The following is an 18,356-nucleotide window of genomic DNA, read 5'->3' as shown; positions in this document are numbered from 1 at the left end:
GGCCTTTAGCATGAAAGTTGGCTGGGTGACTTTGGGCCAGTCACTGTCTTTCAGCCCCAATCCCTTCACAGGTTTGCTGTTGTGAGAAAATAGAAAGGTATGTTCACTGCCTTGAGTTATATATAAAAATAATACAGGCATGATAAAAAAAATGGTGTGAGCTAGTAACTTTGAGTTGACCATAAATTAACCAGATTCTTCCACTTTATATTTGTAATGGTATGTGGGAATGACTTTGAGAGATGAGGGGGAAGAGATGCTACCTAGGGGTGATCAGATAGAGCAATGGGAGCCTGCAGCTGAATAATGTGCAAAGAAAGATAATAATAGTACTAATCTGCCCTAATTTATCAGGTGGTAAAAAGAAACAGCATGAGATTTGTACTTTCAGACTTGCAAGATTGTGTTAATGTAGCCTTATAATAATTTATTTATTTATTTATTTAATTACATTTATATCCCGCCCTTCTCCTTGCGGACTCAGGGAGGCTGACAATAGATAAAATGCTAACATGTTATACATCTAATTAAAAATCGATTAAAAAGAAATATTTAAATACGTCCAATTTAAAAGTAATTAAAACCCCTTTAAAATCCCTTAGGCCAGTCCCGCGAGCTGGAACAACCATGTCTTGAGGGCGCGGCGGAAGGGAGATCAATAATGTAGAATTAGCTCACGTGTTTCTTGTCAGATCTATTTGATGTATATTGCTGTTCCACTTACTCAGTTTCTTACCATGTTTTCTTCAAGAAATAAAGCAAATTGTAATCTTTTTTCCATTTATTTGAGTTAGCCATGTGTAAATATGATTTTAAGATTTTTATATATTTTTATGTATTATATCCATATAATATATATTCCTATAATTATATATTTATATATATTAGAGCAAGTCATCAGGCTAGAAACCAAGAAACTGTTTCTAGCCCTGCCTTAGTTATTGAAGCCAGCTGGGTGACTTTGGGCTAGTCATTTTCTCTTAGCCCCAGGAAGGAAATAAAGGCAAACCATTTCTGAAGAACCTTGCCAAGAAAACCTCAGAGACCTATCCAAACAGTCTCCAAGAATTGGACACAATTGAAAGAGGGGAAAAAATGTGTGTGGGTGTATACGTATACATACACATATGTGTGTGTGTATGCAAGTATAGATATTGTTAAGTGTGGGAAAATCAGGAAGTCCAGGCAATTCAAAATATAAAGGTTTATTGCAAGTTCATGTTCTCTACAAGAATCTGAACTACTAACAGTCAAAGCAAATAGGTAAGAGATAATGAAATTCAAGGTAGGCTTGACTTAGATCTCTTCTGGGCATGAAGGCATGCAAGACTGAGGATGCGTTTGACCCCTTCCTTGGGCTCAGCCTGGTCATCTCCTACAGGTATTATTTATTACTGCTATATATGTAATTATACATCAAAAAGCATAAAAACAGGATAGGAAAGACTAACTCTATTAAGATAAATTAAGCAACAATTCTGTGTAGATAACAGTATCAACTTATATGATCCTTGAACTTTGTTATTTCTATGTGGATTTCCCATGTTAATAATATATGTTTGAACCTATCTCGTACATCAGATGCATGTAATCACAAAACCCCACAACGTTGTCCAACAATGGACTAGGTTGGGCTAGCAGGGGTGTGTCCCAACGAGCTGCAGCACCAGAGAGAGGGTATAGAAGTGTATGGAAGTGAGATAATCCTTCACTATCCACTTTTGCCTAAATTTAAGGGGAGATCAGAGTTTATAGGAGATACCGGTAGTTTATAGAAAATAGGGGAAGCAGTTTCCATTAAGCACAATGTTTGTTAAATTCAACTGAGATTTTATGCATATTTTACACATATGTAAAATGGCAGATAAGATTTTATGCATGGGTAGAAGGATATGGAGTTCAGGCAGATTTTATCTTTTGTATCTGAAATCCATTAAATTAAGGTTTACTACAGTCTTACAAATTCACTACATTGACTTCTCCCTCCCATCACAACAACAAAATGCTCTGAGTAGGATTGACCCTTTTCAAACTTAGTGCTGGGTTTACTAAGAATTATATAGGGCATATTCAGAACTAGAAACATTTTTGAATTTACTATGACTGATACTGCTTAATATTAATCCAGCTTCCCATTTATTTTTAGTGAAAATATAACATTCATATATTTGCACACAAAATGTCACAAGATTAATGAAAGGCATGGGATTAATGAATAAACTCATGGAGGTGGGGGACGGAGTGAGTAATTTCAGATATTCAGAAATCACTCCATTGTTGCTGTTGTGTAAAGGCTAAGAAGTATCAATTCAGGCCTCACTTCAAACTAGTCTTAGGAAATCTGGTCCCTCCCAGCCTTGAATTGGTTTGATGCCTTAACATTAACAATTTGCTGAGTTCATATATCAGGCCAAACCATAAATTATGTTTTACAATTGAAGCAGGTGAGTTTATAAACCATATGATTTGATTCAATGTATAAATCAGATCTGTCTCTAATAATAATACAGAGTTACAGAACTATATGGACTACTGAAGTAATGTAGCTCATTTGGCTATATTTAGCATGTCTGAATCCAGCTGATGTGACTTAAGAAACCTTAATGCACAGTATAGCAGAGCATAATGTGTTAATCCAACTGATCAATTGGAAGAAACCAATACCATCCTTGCTTCTGGATCATGTTATAACTAATTTCAATTCATAAAGAGGGACGCAGGATTAGAATGTCATGTTATTTTAAAATTTGAGAGGAAGCATATACTTCTCTACCCTCATAAAGAAGGTAGAGAGAACATCCAAAGACTGGTGCAACTTTTTCTGATCATCTATATCGTTTTTAAATTAAATTAATTTAATTCAGGTTTAAATTATTACCCGAATTGAATCCTATTATACAGAGGAAAAGCCTTAAACTGTTACACTCATACATCATACTTTTAAATTAAAAAAAACCTTAAGAAATATTAGATTATCCCAATATTTAAGATCAGGAGAAAGTGAAAGTACTTTTCAAACACACATATTCTTTTTTGGATTAGGACCTTTCTGAGTTGTACAGGGAGTCTGAAGAGAAAAGGAGGAACTTTTCATAAATGAAATTTACAGAAGGTGCCTCTTTACCAATTGTCATTTTGTAATGCCAACGCCCCCCCCTTTTTAGTGAGCCTTAAGAGAGTATCCAAACTAATATCCATATGTAGCTAAGTATAAAATAATATTTAGCTTTACTTAGCCTTCATTTTTCTGGAATTTCACATTTTTGCTTCGGTGTTCATAGTCACACATTTAAAATAGAGGTATAATGCAAATATAGTTGTAAATGAGAAATTCTGTAAAGGAGATAAAATTATCAGCTTGAATCTGATGGTTGATTACTATCCTAGCATGAATGTGTATTGTACATTACTGAATAAAGAGAGAACCATGGTGAAAATATTAAAATAAAATTCAGAGGATAATCTTTCTTTTTAAAAGCTTATTTAAATATACAGTGAACAAAAACACAACTAAAAAACAGTCAGAAATAATGTGTGAAGAAAACTATACAGGTGGTCCTGGACTCTCAACCACAATTGTGCTGAGAATTGTGGTTATAAGCCATTGTGGATATTAAGTGGGACACCATGTGTCTTGATTTTATAATTGTTTTACAATGGTCATAATCATAAATCAACCTACCATATGGTATTTCTGTTCTATCATGTTATTACAAATTTAAGAGATATATCAATAGGTGTAATTTTTACAATCAGGTGCTATAGCTCTCATTTCCATTTTTGAAAGAATTAAATTTATTAAAGTAATTCTAGCGGTGAAAAAACTTTTACATGCTTTGATTGAAGTATATTATCTTGTAATCTCCCTTTTAAAAGTAATTCTTAATATTTCCAATAATTTTGAAAGACTCGCAACAGTGATGGGTGTTGCATCTAATTTGGTAATAGAGAGCCATGGAAAGTGGAAAAGATTTCTTCCTGTTCTCTATGTATCTTAAAATCTGGTCCTTTTTAACTTATCTTAGGCAGCGATATTTGTCATACTACTGGGAATAATGCTCTTTGAAGACTGTAGTATTCTTCTGTGGCAAAAATTCAGCAGGCAGACACTTCACGTTACTCGTGTTCTTTTAAAAAATAATTATCAGATGACAAAACTGGATTTGTCTCCTTTTTTTCTCCGTATTTGAAATCCTGTAGTATACTCTGACATAGATTTTTTTGGGATTGGAATTAATCTTACCTAATAGATATTCTACTAGTGGTGAAGTAAATTCATGAACACAGCTTTTAATATTTTAATCTTAGTCTCGGTAATAGATACAATATTTACTCAGATTGTTTATGTCCATTTTTTTAATTTCCAGGGATCAACTTGAGTCAGGAACCATTTAGCTCTACTCAGGCACATGAAACATAATATACAGTGGTTTTGTTGACTTTTAAAATAAAATGCAGTATGTTTCCAACATACTGAGATTTTTTTTTTTTATGTGGGAGAGGGAGGGGTGGAATAGGAACAGATTGTAGAAAGAGGTTTATTTAACCTAAAATTAACCAACTAATTCAGAGATATGTATTTCATATTAAATACCAGGTAAAATAATTCTGCAAGCCTTTTGCATGTATTAATAATAACAGCACCAATAATAAAGCAAACTCATGAATATTTGATGTTTTCTTTAGTAAGTACTGATTTTTTTAATCATAAAATTGCTAGTCTAAAACAAATCTTCAGAGGACTCTGCAGTGCACAGTGATTTTAAGAAACTGTGGAAAGCCTTCATGATCTAGTCTATACTTTGATGTTTTTAAGCGTTAAAGTTTTATATTATTTAGCTATATTATTCTTGACATTTACTTTTATTAGAGCCGCATCTAGGATAAACTTTAAAAAAATAAACTGTAGAAAGAAATCCTGTTCCTGCTCTTTTTCACATATTAGATGATACCTTGTTAATTAAGAAAAAATAATATTTTTAAAATATAAAGTGTATACATATATGTTGCTTTATTAATTTTAATAGTAATATTTTTCTCCTATGCTTATATTTTGATTTAGGAAGTAGTAAGAAATATACCTTTATGAGTTAATATTACAGTTTTATTGGTTTTATTAAAATAAGAAAATTCTATCAGTTAATCATTTAATAATTTATTCTTTAGAGAGTTCTGAAAACAATCTGAGAATTCTCAGAGGAAGTATAAATGGGATGTGTGATAGTGTTGTCTTTTATCCTATAATTGAATATTGTAATTTTAAAATAAAACCGTTCGGCATTCAGAATAAGCTCATTTTAATCAGAAGACTATGGTTCACATCAGCAACTATGGTTCACATCAGCAAGAAATGGTTCCCAGAATAATTATCAATTGTAACAAGTACTCCTTGGAGAGTTGAAAGAACAATAGTCATAAAATAGCAATTAGATTGTTTCTAAATAGTAAGATAATATTTAGAAATTTACAGTTTCAGTTCTGTATGATGTTTTTGTACTGCTATGTATTTTTGGCATCAAGAGGGTAGTAATTAAAAATCAATTTGGAGTTTTATACTCTATAGGTTTAGTCATTCCAAAAAGGTAGAAGTATGCTGAACTATAGCAGTAAGTTTCCAATTTTAATTTTTGTTGAAAAGCAGTGTGAGAATAACACGCAAAAGAGAATTATACATATGTGTTCATATGACAGCCATAATCCAGCAATGATTATTTGTTTAAATGAGATATTGAAATAGAAATAATCGAACAATAGAAACAACAGAAATAATAGAAAACAATAGAAATATTGAATACTATTGTTATTCTCTTCTAATTGTTACTTTGTTTCTTTCAGAGATGCGAGACAAAATGAGAAAATGGAGAGAAGAGAACTATCGGAACAGTGAGCAAATAGTTGAAGTTGGAGAAGAGTTAATTAACGAATATGCAGCTAAGCTTGGTGATGACAGTAGGTCAAAACTATTTTACTTCTCTTTATTAGTTAATTTTTCTGATGTGCAGTTGTATATGTTGTGTTCTATGTTTTATTAGTATCCAGTTAAAATTTGTATTTTGTAATAAAGATATTACAGATATATGGATTTATATTAAAATATCAGATAAAATAATTAGTATACAGGATCCAATCTGGGTTAGTTACAGTTAGTAGACAGTTGATTTCTCCATCATGCCATCTGTTTTACTTAACTTTTTGGTGCCATATTGATGTACAGTATGTCCATAAACTTTGTAAGCTTAAAATCGACCAGTATTCCTAGTCTTCTGATTTTTACAAATATAGTGTGTGGCTAGGGAATTTGTAGCTACAACAGATTAAGTTACTCTCTATTCATAGCTTAGGAAATATCTTTCCCCACCCCTCCCAAAAAACATTAAACAAATTTCAACTAGTCAAATGTTTAGGGATTTGAAATAGAGGAGTTTATTATTGAAAATTAAAGCAAATTCAGCGTCGTGAAGTCAGTATGAAGGTTGCTTTTACAATAAAGTTGGGCAGTTCACAATACAAATTCTTCCCAGAAAGAAACTTGGCATTCCGTATTTTATACTAGAAGGGAATCATTGAAAAAGATGTTTTAACAGAGCAATGTATGCAGTGCAGGGTAAAGCATCCGAGTGTACAGGGTTGATTAAGATTCCTATGTAGGCAGGAAGGGAGTAAAAGATTTGATTTTAATTAATTTATTTTATCTTTATTTTTTTATAATTCAGTTAACCTAATTCATACAATATGAGCAATTTATTTTTGGCAGAGGTCTGCCAAGATCAAGAATATTCTTTATTTAATTTTAGAAAGTCTTGATCTTAGTAATACTTAAATTCAACAAAAAATAGTTTTTGTGAAGCAGATTCATTAAATGCTAAATCAAAAAACTTTTATTCTAGGATATTGCTAGAAGTAACCATGAGTAGTGAAATCCTTTTTTCCGTCACAAGAATAAGTGAATAATGAACTTGTGTGGAATTGATTTCTATTTTGAACCAAAGTAAATTATGTTGGAAAGAGTGATCGTCTTATCAGAATAGTTGAATATACTCATTGGCCCTTTTTTGGTGAATTACTCTATGAATTTATACAAACAACAGTATTTTGTTTTAATTCATTTGTGGTATATTTCATTCTTCCAGAGGGTGCAGTAAATGAATTGTCATTTCTTGCTATCATACCTTTTATGGTGTGCATTAATAGCTTATACTTTACTACTCAGAAAGCATTTTTATTTTACTTAGAAAGTTCATCTATTCTCAGAATCCTTTCAGGTTTTACACAAGAGAAATGTAAAAGCTATTGCAGATATGTACTTGTCTGTGATCTTCTTTTTTTTTCTTAATGGAAACTGAACGCCCTGGATTTGCATGGGAGCTGAAAGATGTTCAGTTTATCAGATTGGGTTATTTTTAGTCAAGGGGTATAATCTGAATAGTAAATATATGAAAAAGAAGGAATGCAGTATCAACATGGATTTTCATTAACTTCTGTAGCCAAGGATGAATAATTCTATGACTGATAGCATTTTTTAATTCTTTAGAGCAAGATTTCTCGTTGGAGCATCTTCCATGAACTTAAGAATTCAATAAATACAGCAGCTTAGGGATTTTATAAAAACATTATTTAAAGGAAATAAAAGAACAACATTGCACCTATATCAGCAAAGTTTTTTCTGAAAACTATTATTTGCCAAAACAACAGACTGTTTTTTTGAGGCTGGGCACTTCTGAATCATTCCATAGTTGATTTGATATTCCATGTTGCTTTTTCAATTCAGCTTTTAAAATAAACCAGTGGATGAGCAATGACATTAAAACATGTTTAGCAAATACTTATACTTTATTTATTTATTATGCTTCACTTATGTGGCCAAGTGTGGTTAGACACACAAGGAATTTATCCAAATATTCAGGTTTAGCACTAGTGTGATCGGTTTCCATAAGATTAAGTATACTAACCTTATAAAAAGCAATATTTCCTACAGTTTGCTATGAGCTGAATAGCAGGTATGTGGAAAAAAACAATTCTATGCTTCACAATATTTTGTATTATCTAGTTTGGATAATATATGAGCAAGTGATGATCGCCGCGTTGGATTGCAGCCGAGATGACTTGGCATCGGTAAGTGTTCCGACAGACTTCTTATGCAAATCCAGGAAATTTAATCTTTGCTAACACAATAGGTAGACATTCTCCTTATTTTCTTTTGCAGTCCATTACTGAAATATATTTCTGCAGTCTACTTTTAGGGCTATGCAGTGCTTTTTTTCTAAAAAAAAAAAAAAGGTGCCAGAACTCACACAGGTCATACAACCCACCTTGCCTACCCTACAAGGTTCCATCCCAAAAAAGTGCCAGAACTCCCTTCTGGCTGTTCTATGAGAAAAAAAGCCCTGGGGCTATGTAAATCTTGTGAAATACACTAACTTCCCTTTGAAACATCCATGTCTTTTCTGAAACGCATATGACTGATTTGGAAAGTGGCTGTGCAAGGACATATTTCCTAGGTGTCCAGGAGCAACATTCAGAAGTTTTGAATGTTTTCACTATGGCTTCCTGAAACTCCCTATGGAAGAAGGAATCCTATGAAATCGCATATTATATCAAATAAGAAGCTGCACTGGAAAAGAGGAGTAATTAAAAACTCTGAACTTTTCAATTTTTAAGATACTGTTTTGAAAATGTACCGAATTTATTCTGGAAAGTTAATAAAACAATGTGATTTTGGGTAGCCAGACATTTTTGTGAAGGACTTTATATTGAAATATTTGGAATTTAAAGCAGAATATATTTATTACAAAATATAATTGCATTTATTTCTTGGACTTTCCAGCTTGCATGTTTTAAAAATTGAGGAGACCTCTCAGTGCTTTGAGCATATTATTAGTTCAATAGCTTAAACATGCATTAATTGTATGTCCCTACAAAGCTATTCCTTTTTTCAGAATTATGTACATTGCTTCTTCAGATTTTGTTTTAAAATGTACTATGATGATTGCTTGTTCTTCTTTCCCTATGTTGGCATTCACATATGATTTGGTTGTATTTGTTTCTAATAACAGTAATGCGTATTCATTCAGTTTTCACAGTTTCCTTCTCTCAATTATATGCAAGTTATCTAGCAGGGTATATTGAGACTGATATTTTAACTTTGGTCCCTTTTCTGTAGAGGATATACTCAAATTTTTCATGTACATTTTCTTGTTTACCTGCTATAGAAATGTTGCTCATGCTCATGGAAATATTTTTGTCTTTTTGGTCAAAAAAAGAAGAGTGCTATAAAATCAGTTAATATGTTTCTTGAGGTGAAAGAGAAGAAGAATATTAAATTTGTACAGTGTTTTCAGTCCAGAATTTTGAATAGCATAATAGTGGATTCATTTTTGACTTTTATGTATTCTTGGGCACTGCATTTAAAGTTAAGTATTTTTTTATTGTTTCATTATAAAATAAAAATACAGAAAAAAACAAAAGGTAGAAAACTAAGAGAAAAAGAGAAACTAAAGAAAAAAATGACTTCTGATGTTTTTCAGTGCAGTAAAATAAAAAAAAATGCAACCTCAACCTTTTACATTTTGCAACGTTTCAATCCATTTCTATAATTACAAAATTATTCTAATTTTCAAAACCTGAAATTAAAGGCTCATTTGGCTAGTTTTGAACAAAAACTCCAGAAGTAGTTTCAAATAGAAATGAAACTCAATAAATTCCTCTCTTTGATTAAAACACTCTCACCATATCTGCTAACTCTATCACCTTTACCATCCACTCTTCCATTGTGGGAATTAGTGTGATTTAGAAATGATATATTTTAAAATACTTGATGTTTTAATAAGAGATACAATGAAACCTCTGGTTGAAGAACTGAGTGAGGCTGTGTTGTTCCTCTCAATAGTTGGTTCCATCATAGTTCTCATAGAGTCATAATTTATGTTTAAGCCTAGCATATTTTAAAGAGTGAAAGTAAGGAAGATTATACACATTGTTCATTGTTTCATTAGCTTTATCATATTGTATTGGCCTTCGGTGATAATGCTTTCAAAGTTTTTTTAAATAAACTGGGACAACAATTATATATATTTGTAAGCTAAATTTAGGATAGCTCGAGATGGTAATTAAAATAGTGTTTTTCACTGAAACCTCCAATTATCTAAAATAAAACAGCTGTATAAACTAGCTTTCCAAAGTTCAAAGCAAACTTTGTATAATTAGAAACAAGGAATAAAATCATGCTAAATGATCTCTGATTATATTAAGCCAAAACCACAGAGCACAAGGCCAGGTTTAATAGTAACCTTAACTTTTCAACACCACTTGTTCATTACCTGAGAATCTCTGTATATTGACTGAATTTTACCTCATTTAGCCCTGTCCAATCCATACTCATTATAGGCAGTGATTTAATTACCAATATATGATAATATATGTAGCTCAGATTGAATTATGGAGACCTTGGCGCTCACTGAGTTTGGTTGTTGTTTACAGACATTTGGTTACCCAAGTACCTAATATCTTCTACTGTGTATAAACAGAGAGCAAACCTTCTAGCATTGAAGATGTTACCGACTCGGGTAACAAAAGTTTGCAAACAAACAAGCTCAGAGATCATCCATGATTTATTTATTCCTATGCTTCATATAAATTTGATATGAAATGCATCTGGATACATCAACCCAATCCAGTGGCTTTAGAAGTTATAAAAAGAAAATAGAGCTGCATAAAAAATAGTAGATTTATCACAAAACAGTAGCACTATACCAACCAGCAAGATGTAAAATATACCTTCCTCCTCTTCTGGGATTATAATGTTTTTCCTGTACAAATTCTTTCTTAAAACTAATTAAAATCAGACCAAAATATTCTTACTCTCTTCCCCCTCCAAAATATACATTATGACTTAAGTATGCTTGGCACCAGTTCGTTTTTTTCAGGAAAGGTCAAGACAACTGCATCTTAAAATAATCAGCATTTGCACAATAATATACTTACAGTTTCTAGAATTGTAAAGAAAACTTTAGGTTTTTATTGAATTACACCCTTAAAACTCAACAACTGAGAGACCTCTATTGGGAAGAAATGTTTGCCATCAGTTCCAGATGAAATATGGTATACTTGTATTTTGATCTTCTAACACTGTTTCTTCCAAAGTGTAACATCTCCTATAACTAGGGGTCTTTGGATTCTTTTACCTTATGTCTCTCAGGTGACCATATTACCCATATATGCATGTACCTTCACAGATTTAGTGAGATCATCTATTTTTTAGAAGTCACCAATCATATTTTGCAGTTTGGATTTTATTTATTTATTTAAATTAATTAATTTCTATAGCTGCGACCTAAAACAAGTGAATCTGGGCTGCAAACAATCATAAAATAAATTTAAGTATCAATAAAGAAGAATATTTGTAGCTCGGAGTTGAAATGCGGGGTCCTTGGTGCTGGTTGTTTACTTGCAGATGTTTCATTACCCAAATTAATACTGATGATGTTACCTAGTTTGTATAATGAAATGTCTACAAGAAAACAACCAAGTTCAGAGAACACCAAGGACCTCTCAAATCTAGATATTCGCCGAGTTGGCTATTAGAAACATAGAAGAAAACACAGACAGAAAAAAATCTAGTGATCCATCAAGTCTGGCCATTGAGAGGGTTTTTTTTGTTTTCAATTTATTTATTTTAATTATTATTTTTATATTTTATTAATTTTAATTTATTTTTAGTTTTTGTCAGATAATTGATATGTGCTTATCCCAAGAATGCTTAAACTCAGTTACTGATGATCGACCCACTACCTCCATTGGAAGTTGGTTCCAAGCTTCCACTATTTCTGTGAAGTTATACTTTCTAACATTACTTTTGAATTTTCCTCCTGTCAATATGAATTTATATTCCCTTCTACCCTCTCCCCCCCCCCCCCCCCCCCCCCCCCGCCCTGTGTTCTTGACTTGGATGTGCTTTTTAGCTGTGGGCCTTTTGTTAAAGAGCAGAATCCAACTCTATTCTATTCACCTTCCTTTGTGTCTGTAATCCCTCATTTGGTCTTTCAAAGTCAATTCCAGTCTTTTAATTGGACTCCTTTGTGAGATCTTACCTTTACTACCACTTTTATTCCTTATGATCACACGTCTTGTCAAATATCTTTTCTGTTATAGTTTTTATATTTAGAACCTCTGGCTATAAAACATTTAAATCTTTTTAGTCTATATAATGTTCATGTTTTATTATTTTTGATAGCTTCTAATCATGTCTCCAAGCACCGATTGCCCGAAAGTAGTTGAATTTGGAATTTGTTTCTGTCTAACATGGTATATTGGATTTGCATTTAATAGCTGTGACTGACTTAGGTAAAAAAAAATAGTTGTTTTCATTTTAAATAATAGATTTACTAAATCCAAATTAAATGTGATGTAAATTTTTATATAAAATTGTGCACAAAGAGCTGAATTACTGAATTCTGCTAGCAGTACAAGTTGCATTATATGTTTGAAAAGAAAAACAACAACCCTGATCTATAATTAGTTATACGTTCTTTTAGGTTTTTAAAAACTATATTTTGGTTATGTTTGTAGTCTTGGTTCGATCTATATAATGGCTTCTTTCAAATATTGTTGAAGTGTTAATTTGATATTTTGGTTGTACTGGGATGGGTCATTGCCAGATGAATCTCTTAGTTACTATGTTCAAATAAACATCACTCAAACATTTGAAAATTACGTTCTTTACCTACTCATTTTTTATGTGTTTTGAATTTATAGTATTGCCTGCAAGAACTAAGACGGCAATTCCCTGGGAGCCACAGAGTTAAACGGTTAACTGGTATGAAATTTGAAGCCATGGAGAGGTAACTGAATTCTAAAGAATATTTTCCAGATGCAGCCTTAAAAGACGTCTCCCAGAATATATAAATATAAAAGCTATGAAAAATTATGTAGTTGAGAGTAAAGTATGATAATTATAAATAAAGATGAATGAGAATGGAAACATATTAGAAAATGTAATAGAAATGTATATTAAAAATTAAGATTATGCAGCTTCTTAAATTTAACTATCTTTTAGAGACAGTAGCTTGGTCCAATTTGTTTGACATTGTCCTGTAGTATAGAACACTTTGTTGAAGAGTTCTGTGTCAACTCATAATCAATTATATAAGCTGAAATGTTCACAATTTGTTTTCTTAAAGAAAAATAAATATTACTAGTTCTGAAGGAACATCTTAATTCTTTTTCTGACATCTTTCAAATTTGAAACAAATGGGATAATGATCTCATTCATATTCTGTTTCTAATTATTTAAGGAACCTTTTTGAATATAAACTGACTAGATGTCAGACCATTAAATATTAAATTTATTTAACATTTCTGATGAAAAGAGTGAAGTGGGATAATCTTACATTTCTGACCATCATAGGATCCCCATAATCATGTGATCATGCATTTATGACACTTGTATCATTTTACAGTGACATGTTTGCACTTTGTGCACTTCTCAACTAGCTTCCGACAAGCATAGTCAATGAAGAAGTCAACAGTAAAAGCTCAAATTGTGGTCACTTGTTATCTCACTAACAACCCTGGTGACTCAAGTAATGTATGAATGGAAAGTAACATTGGAAGTCTGCTGCAGTCATGTGATGTTTCACTTAGAGATCATGTTGCTGGTCCCAATTATAATTGCCAAGCAAGAACTACCTTTTAATAGAATATGTGTGGCATGACTTGCTTTCTAGAACAGTGTTTCTCAACCTTGACAATTTTAAGGCATGTGGACTTCAACTCCCAGAATTCCACAGCCAGCATTGCTGGCTGTGGAATTCTGGGAGTTGAAGTCCACATGCCTTAAAATTGTCAAGGTTGAGAAACACTGTTCTAGAGGGTGAGAAGTTGTTATCATGAGATGTCACTATTATAGTTAGAATAAGTTGCTGAAAATGTTTGAATCTGTTTCTGAAAAAGCTATGTGAAGTGAGAAGAGTCTAGGTATGAAGAAAAGTAGACTCTAATAATACAAAAAATATACATTTCAGTAATAACATATATATTCTATGTCCACAGTTCTAGCTTAAATTCTTAGCATCTCCATGAGTAAATCTGCTGAAATCTAGTAAAGCAATAAAGATGTATAAACTTTTTACTAAGCAATCCTCCAGGCAAGTTAAAACAATTTATAAATCAAGATAAAAAGTCTGCTCACACATGATAACAAAGATATTGAGTCTGATTAAAATTGTTCTTAAGTGCTGTAGTGTTTGCACTGAAGACATTGGCTTCAAATGCTCCAAAATACAATACAGCTATTTCAGTGACTTCAGGTGAACAACATTATACATATTTATGTCCATATCCATATGTTATTTTCCAGCAGGTTTGCACATCTTATTAGGTTAGGATGAATGGCTTTAAGTATATAGAGCTGTTAGAACTCTGTTAAATTTACCTGCAGGTGTTTTCTGTTCATATTTGCAGCTATGATGATGCAATACAGTTATATGACAGAATTTTACAAGAGGACTCAACAAACACTGTAAGTAAAATAGAAAAATAAGCATTGCCTTTTTTTTCCTTTGCCTTTATATTGTAACACTTTCCTTCTTGTTAATACTTTGTGTTAAAATTCCAACATGAAAATTACCAGATTTAATACATTTCTTTGATGAGAAGCTGATGCTCCTTGCCTATGTGGTAATAGAGCACGGGTGTCAAACTCAATCGTATCACATGACGTATCGTGACGTATCGTGACGCTTTGCCTTTGCAGAGCCGGGATAGGCGTGGCCTGCATGTGATGCATCTGGCCCGCGGGCTGCCAGTTTGACACCCCTGTAATAGAACATTGGTATGTTTTTATGCTTATAGTAGCCTAATATATTTTGAAACTTTAATGAAATTTGTAAAAGTCAGACCATAATTTTATATAGTTGTGAGATAAAAATATGAGCAAGTTTGAATATGAAGTAAGTTATTTTTATACTAACAATTTATATTGCACATATGGTGAAGGTTAAAATCTTCAGAATCTTGAATTGGCTCCAGTGAATTAATTGAAGTGAATTAGGAGTAGGTGAGGCCATGGTCACACCCATATACTCCTTTTTCCTTGCAATGTATTAATATTGACTGGGAAATTGGTCTGCAAATATCAACATATAGTTAATGTTGCAGCTCATCCATATGTCTACTGCTGATCATGGCAGATTGGATATTATAAACAGATTTTGGCACCAGAATTTAGTGCCTAAACCAGCCTCATTATTGATATTTATATCAGTTTCCAAATTCAGTAGACCTTTATCTTTAGTTTGATGTAATGCTTCCTCCAACTGTCCTAGAAGGGAAATATAGGAAAACCCAAATAAAACCTGATACTGCCATGGAACACAGGTGCCATAGAAACCATGGTCTTCTGTATTGTCAGTTTTACAGGGATATTTTTCATCAGTTGATTATCCGTCTTTGATTTAAATTTTCAGGGGATTCTCATAATTTTTGTTTGCATTATCCATTAAACAAACAAGATACTTTTATTTCTCTGAAAGTAGCAAACTTCTGCTGCATTATGTATAAGCTTTGTCTGCAAATGGTTGCTGATAATTATTATTATTGTGAGGGGATAGTTTTGTTTTGTTCCTTCTCTTGAATGTATTTTTATTGGTCAATGACCAAATAATAAAATTTCTGGAACCAGGATTGGTATGGACAAGAACAAATAAACAGAAATGTAATATTGGCTGAATTCTTTTGGATTGGGAAAATCATTCACCTAATATAAGTGTGCATCAGTTTTCAAGTTATTCTTCCTCTAAAGAATCAAGAAAGCAAGTTAGAGTTGCTTCAGCACTTTTAAAGGAAGAGCTAGTGACTTCAGGAGTTGTGTTAACTTTGATGTCTCTATTGTCCAATTGAAGAAAAGTGAACCTCCCTACAATATCACCAGAGTGGGTTACTGCAGTGTGTTTTTTATGGCCCAAATTTAAGAACTGTTCATAAATTTCACTCAGTATGTAATGTAGTTACAAGAACAGTGGGAGAGGCTAAGATTTTGTGTCATGTTACATCAGTTCAGAGACCAGCCTAGATCTTTGGTTGTGGTTTTTCAAGTCCGGAACAGTTTAACATGAGATTATTTAAAGAATAGTCTACAGCAGTATAAACCTGTCCAAGTGTACATTCAATGTGGAATTCTGCTTGTTGGTTTGACAGTAAGAGAATATTGCATTAATATGTACAACAAATCAGGCTTCACATCTTTGGAACTCTTATCTAAGATATGCATGTGCCCTTTTCATTTTAACTTGCTGATACTTATTTTCTTCTCATGCAAGAAAAATGATTAATTAGACTAGTGTTTTTTAAAATATTTGATTAAAAATATTACTGATTAGAGTGAGAATGATACCCAAATAATTCTGAGACTTGAAAATAATGGACTGTTTTGCAATATTTTTGTAATCATATTTAAAAAACTCATCTTGAAAATAGTGAGAATCAAAAATATTAATTTGTTTTTCCTTTTAGATAAATAGCTATTGTGTTAGATAAAAGAATAAACTGATCAGATAATTTATTAAAAAGTATGTATAACTTCAGTTGCTTTAAAGAGACTGTTTTTAAAATTAATATGAAACATAAGAAATATTCAGTTGGAGACACTGAACTTGCATAAACTGTGTTTGACTTATAATTAAACCTGAATTAAATAATGAGAGATTAAATTAACTGGAAGACATTTTCAAAATTGCTTCCTGCTAACATTTCTGCTTTTTGTCATGTAGGAATCCAGTTTCTCATATTTCCAATTCAGAAAATTGCACCAAAGCATCTTAAAATAGCCAGATCATTAATATGAAAAGTATACTATTACTTTTATTATATTGCTATAATATTGTAAATATTATTCCTGAGTACCTTACCTTACTTAAATTTATTAATCTTGACTATTGAGCAAATGCCTTTTCTTCAGTCAAGTATGGGTACTTTGATTTTGTGTGCTGAAGAATGAAGGTTAAGTAAAACGTTTTGATAAATTGTCAGGTATTGGAGTTGTTTATATGTCATCTACCTGTTAATTATTTCCATGTGCACATATGGCTGCTGTAGGAAAATAAATGCTTCATGGTTTTAAACTGAAACTATTCCTGAGTTTGTCTTGGCACTAACCTGAGCTTAAAGCAGTCTTTTATGGTGTGCTGACACATGGAGTTGCTTAGATATATTAAACATTTTCTGTTGTTTGGCAAGTGATACATCAGCTTTCGTTCGCATAAGTCATGTAAAGATCACGCATTGCAGGAGCTGACTGTTTGAGACAGGAAAGATAGGGGATGCATAAGGATAAAAAACAACTTTACTACCCTACAGTATTTTCCATTAGAGTACAGAGGGTTGTAAACTTTACCTTATATAATGGAAAAGTACTTTTTAAAGTACTTGTTGTATTGCTGTTATGAAATGAAAATAGGGGAAAAAATAAATGTTTAAAAAGAGGCCTCAAAATAGATTTCTATATTAATACTAAAAATTAAAGTCCTAATCCATGTGCTAGTCAAGCACTTTCTTAATGGAGTTGAAAAACAGTCCTGAGCAATGTAACTTATGTAAGGCCAAGTTTTGTTACAGCCCATTAGCTTCAACTAAGGAATCCTTGGGTAGGAATTAATCTTTCTCTCCAACTTCTGATGTATCTGATAGGTTTCCACTCTGGAACTTTACTGCTTTTAGAGCATTCTCTAAAAAACATTTCTGTATTTGTGCAAGGAAGCACATAGATTTGGAGTATGAAAGTAAATCATCTCATGGGAAAGTGAGTGGGAATGTATGATTATTGCATTTGTTTACAAATGTCAGTGTGGTGCAATTGTGAATTTCTGTCCCAGCATCTTAAATATACTGCATGTAATTCTGGATTTAGAGCCACAATTAGACTGGAATTTCTACGGCTGAACAATATGGTCATTAAGCGAGTCATCACATGACCAAAATGATTTTATGACCCTTTTTACCATGGTTGTGAAGCAAATTACATGATAGTTAAGTGAATCAAATGGTTGTTAAGCAAATCCATCTTTCTTCATTGCTTGTTGGAAGCCAGATGGGGAGGTTGCAAATTGCAAGCATGTGACTGCAGAACTCTGCAACTGTTGTAAATGAGATGGGTGCAAAGCACCCAAATTGCGGTCATGGGATCAGGGATGCTGCAGTGGTTGTAACTTCAAGGTCAAGACATAAGTCGCACTTTCAGTGCAATTGTAACTCCAAACAATTGTTAAACAAATGGTCATAATAACTACCTATATGGGCAATGGGCAGATACGTAATTTTCAGACTGCCTTTTGTTGCTTTCATAAACTGGAAGTTATAAGCAAGCC

General features: G+C 32.3%; 1 protein-coding gene across 1 annotated transcript in view; it reads left to right on the top strand.

Moving 5' to 3' along the window:
• Nucleotides 1–18,356, top strand: part of EMC2 (ER membrane protein complex subunit 2) — a 38,040-nt gene that overhangs the window by 1,821 nt on the left and 17,863 nt on the right. Inside the window, exons 2-5 of the mRNA XM_015819640.1 lie at nucleotides 5,836–5,949; nucleotides 8,048–8,112; nucleotides 12,751–12,836; nucleotides 14,458–14,515. Of these exons, the coding sequence (XP_015675126.1) occupies nucleotides 5,836–5,949; nucleotides 8,048–8,112; nucleotides 12,751–12,836; nucleotides 14,458–14,515 (323 nt within the window). The remainder of the gene's footprint in view (nucleotides 1–5,835; nucleotides 5,950–8,047; nucleotides 8,113–12,750; nucleotides 12,837–14,457; nucleotides 14,516–18,356) is intronic.

This window comes from Protobothrops mucrosquamatus, unplaced genomic scaffold (genome assembly GCF_001527695.2).
Source record: "Protobothrops mucrosquamatus isolate PMUCROS unplaced genomic scaffold, P.Mucros_1.0 scaffold_149, whole genome shotgun sequence".
NCBI classification, from domain to species: domain Eukaryota; kingdom Metazoa; phylum Chordata; class Lepidosauria; order Squamata; family Viperidae; genus Protobothrops; species Protobothrops mucrosquamatus.
This window is presented reverse-complemented; position numbering and strand designations above follow the sequence as displayed.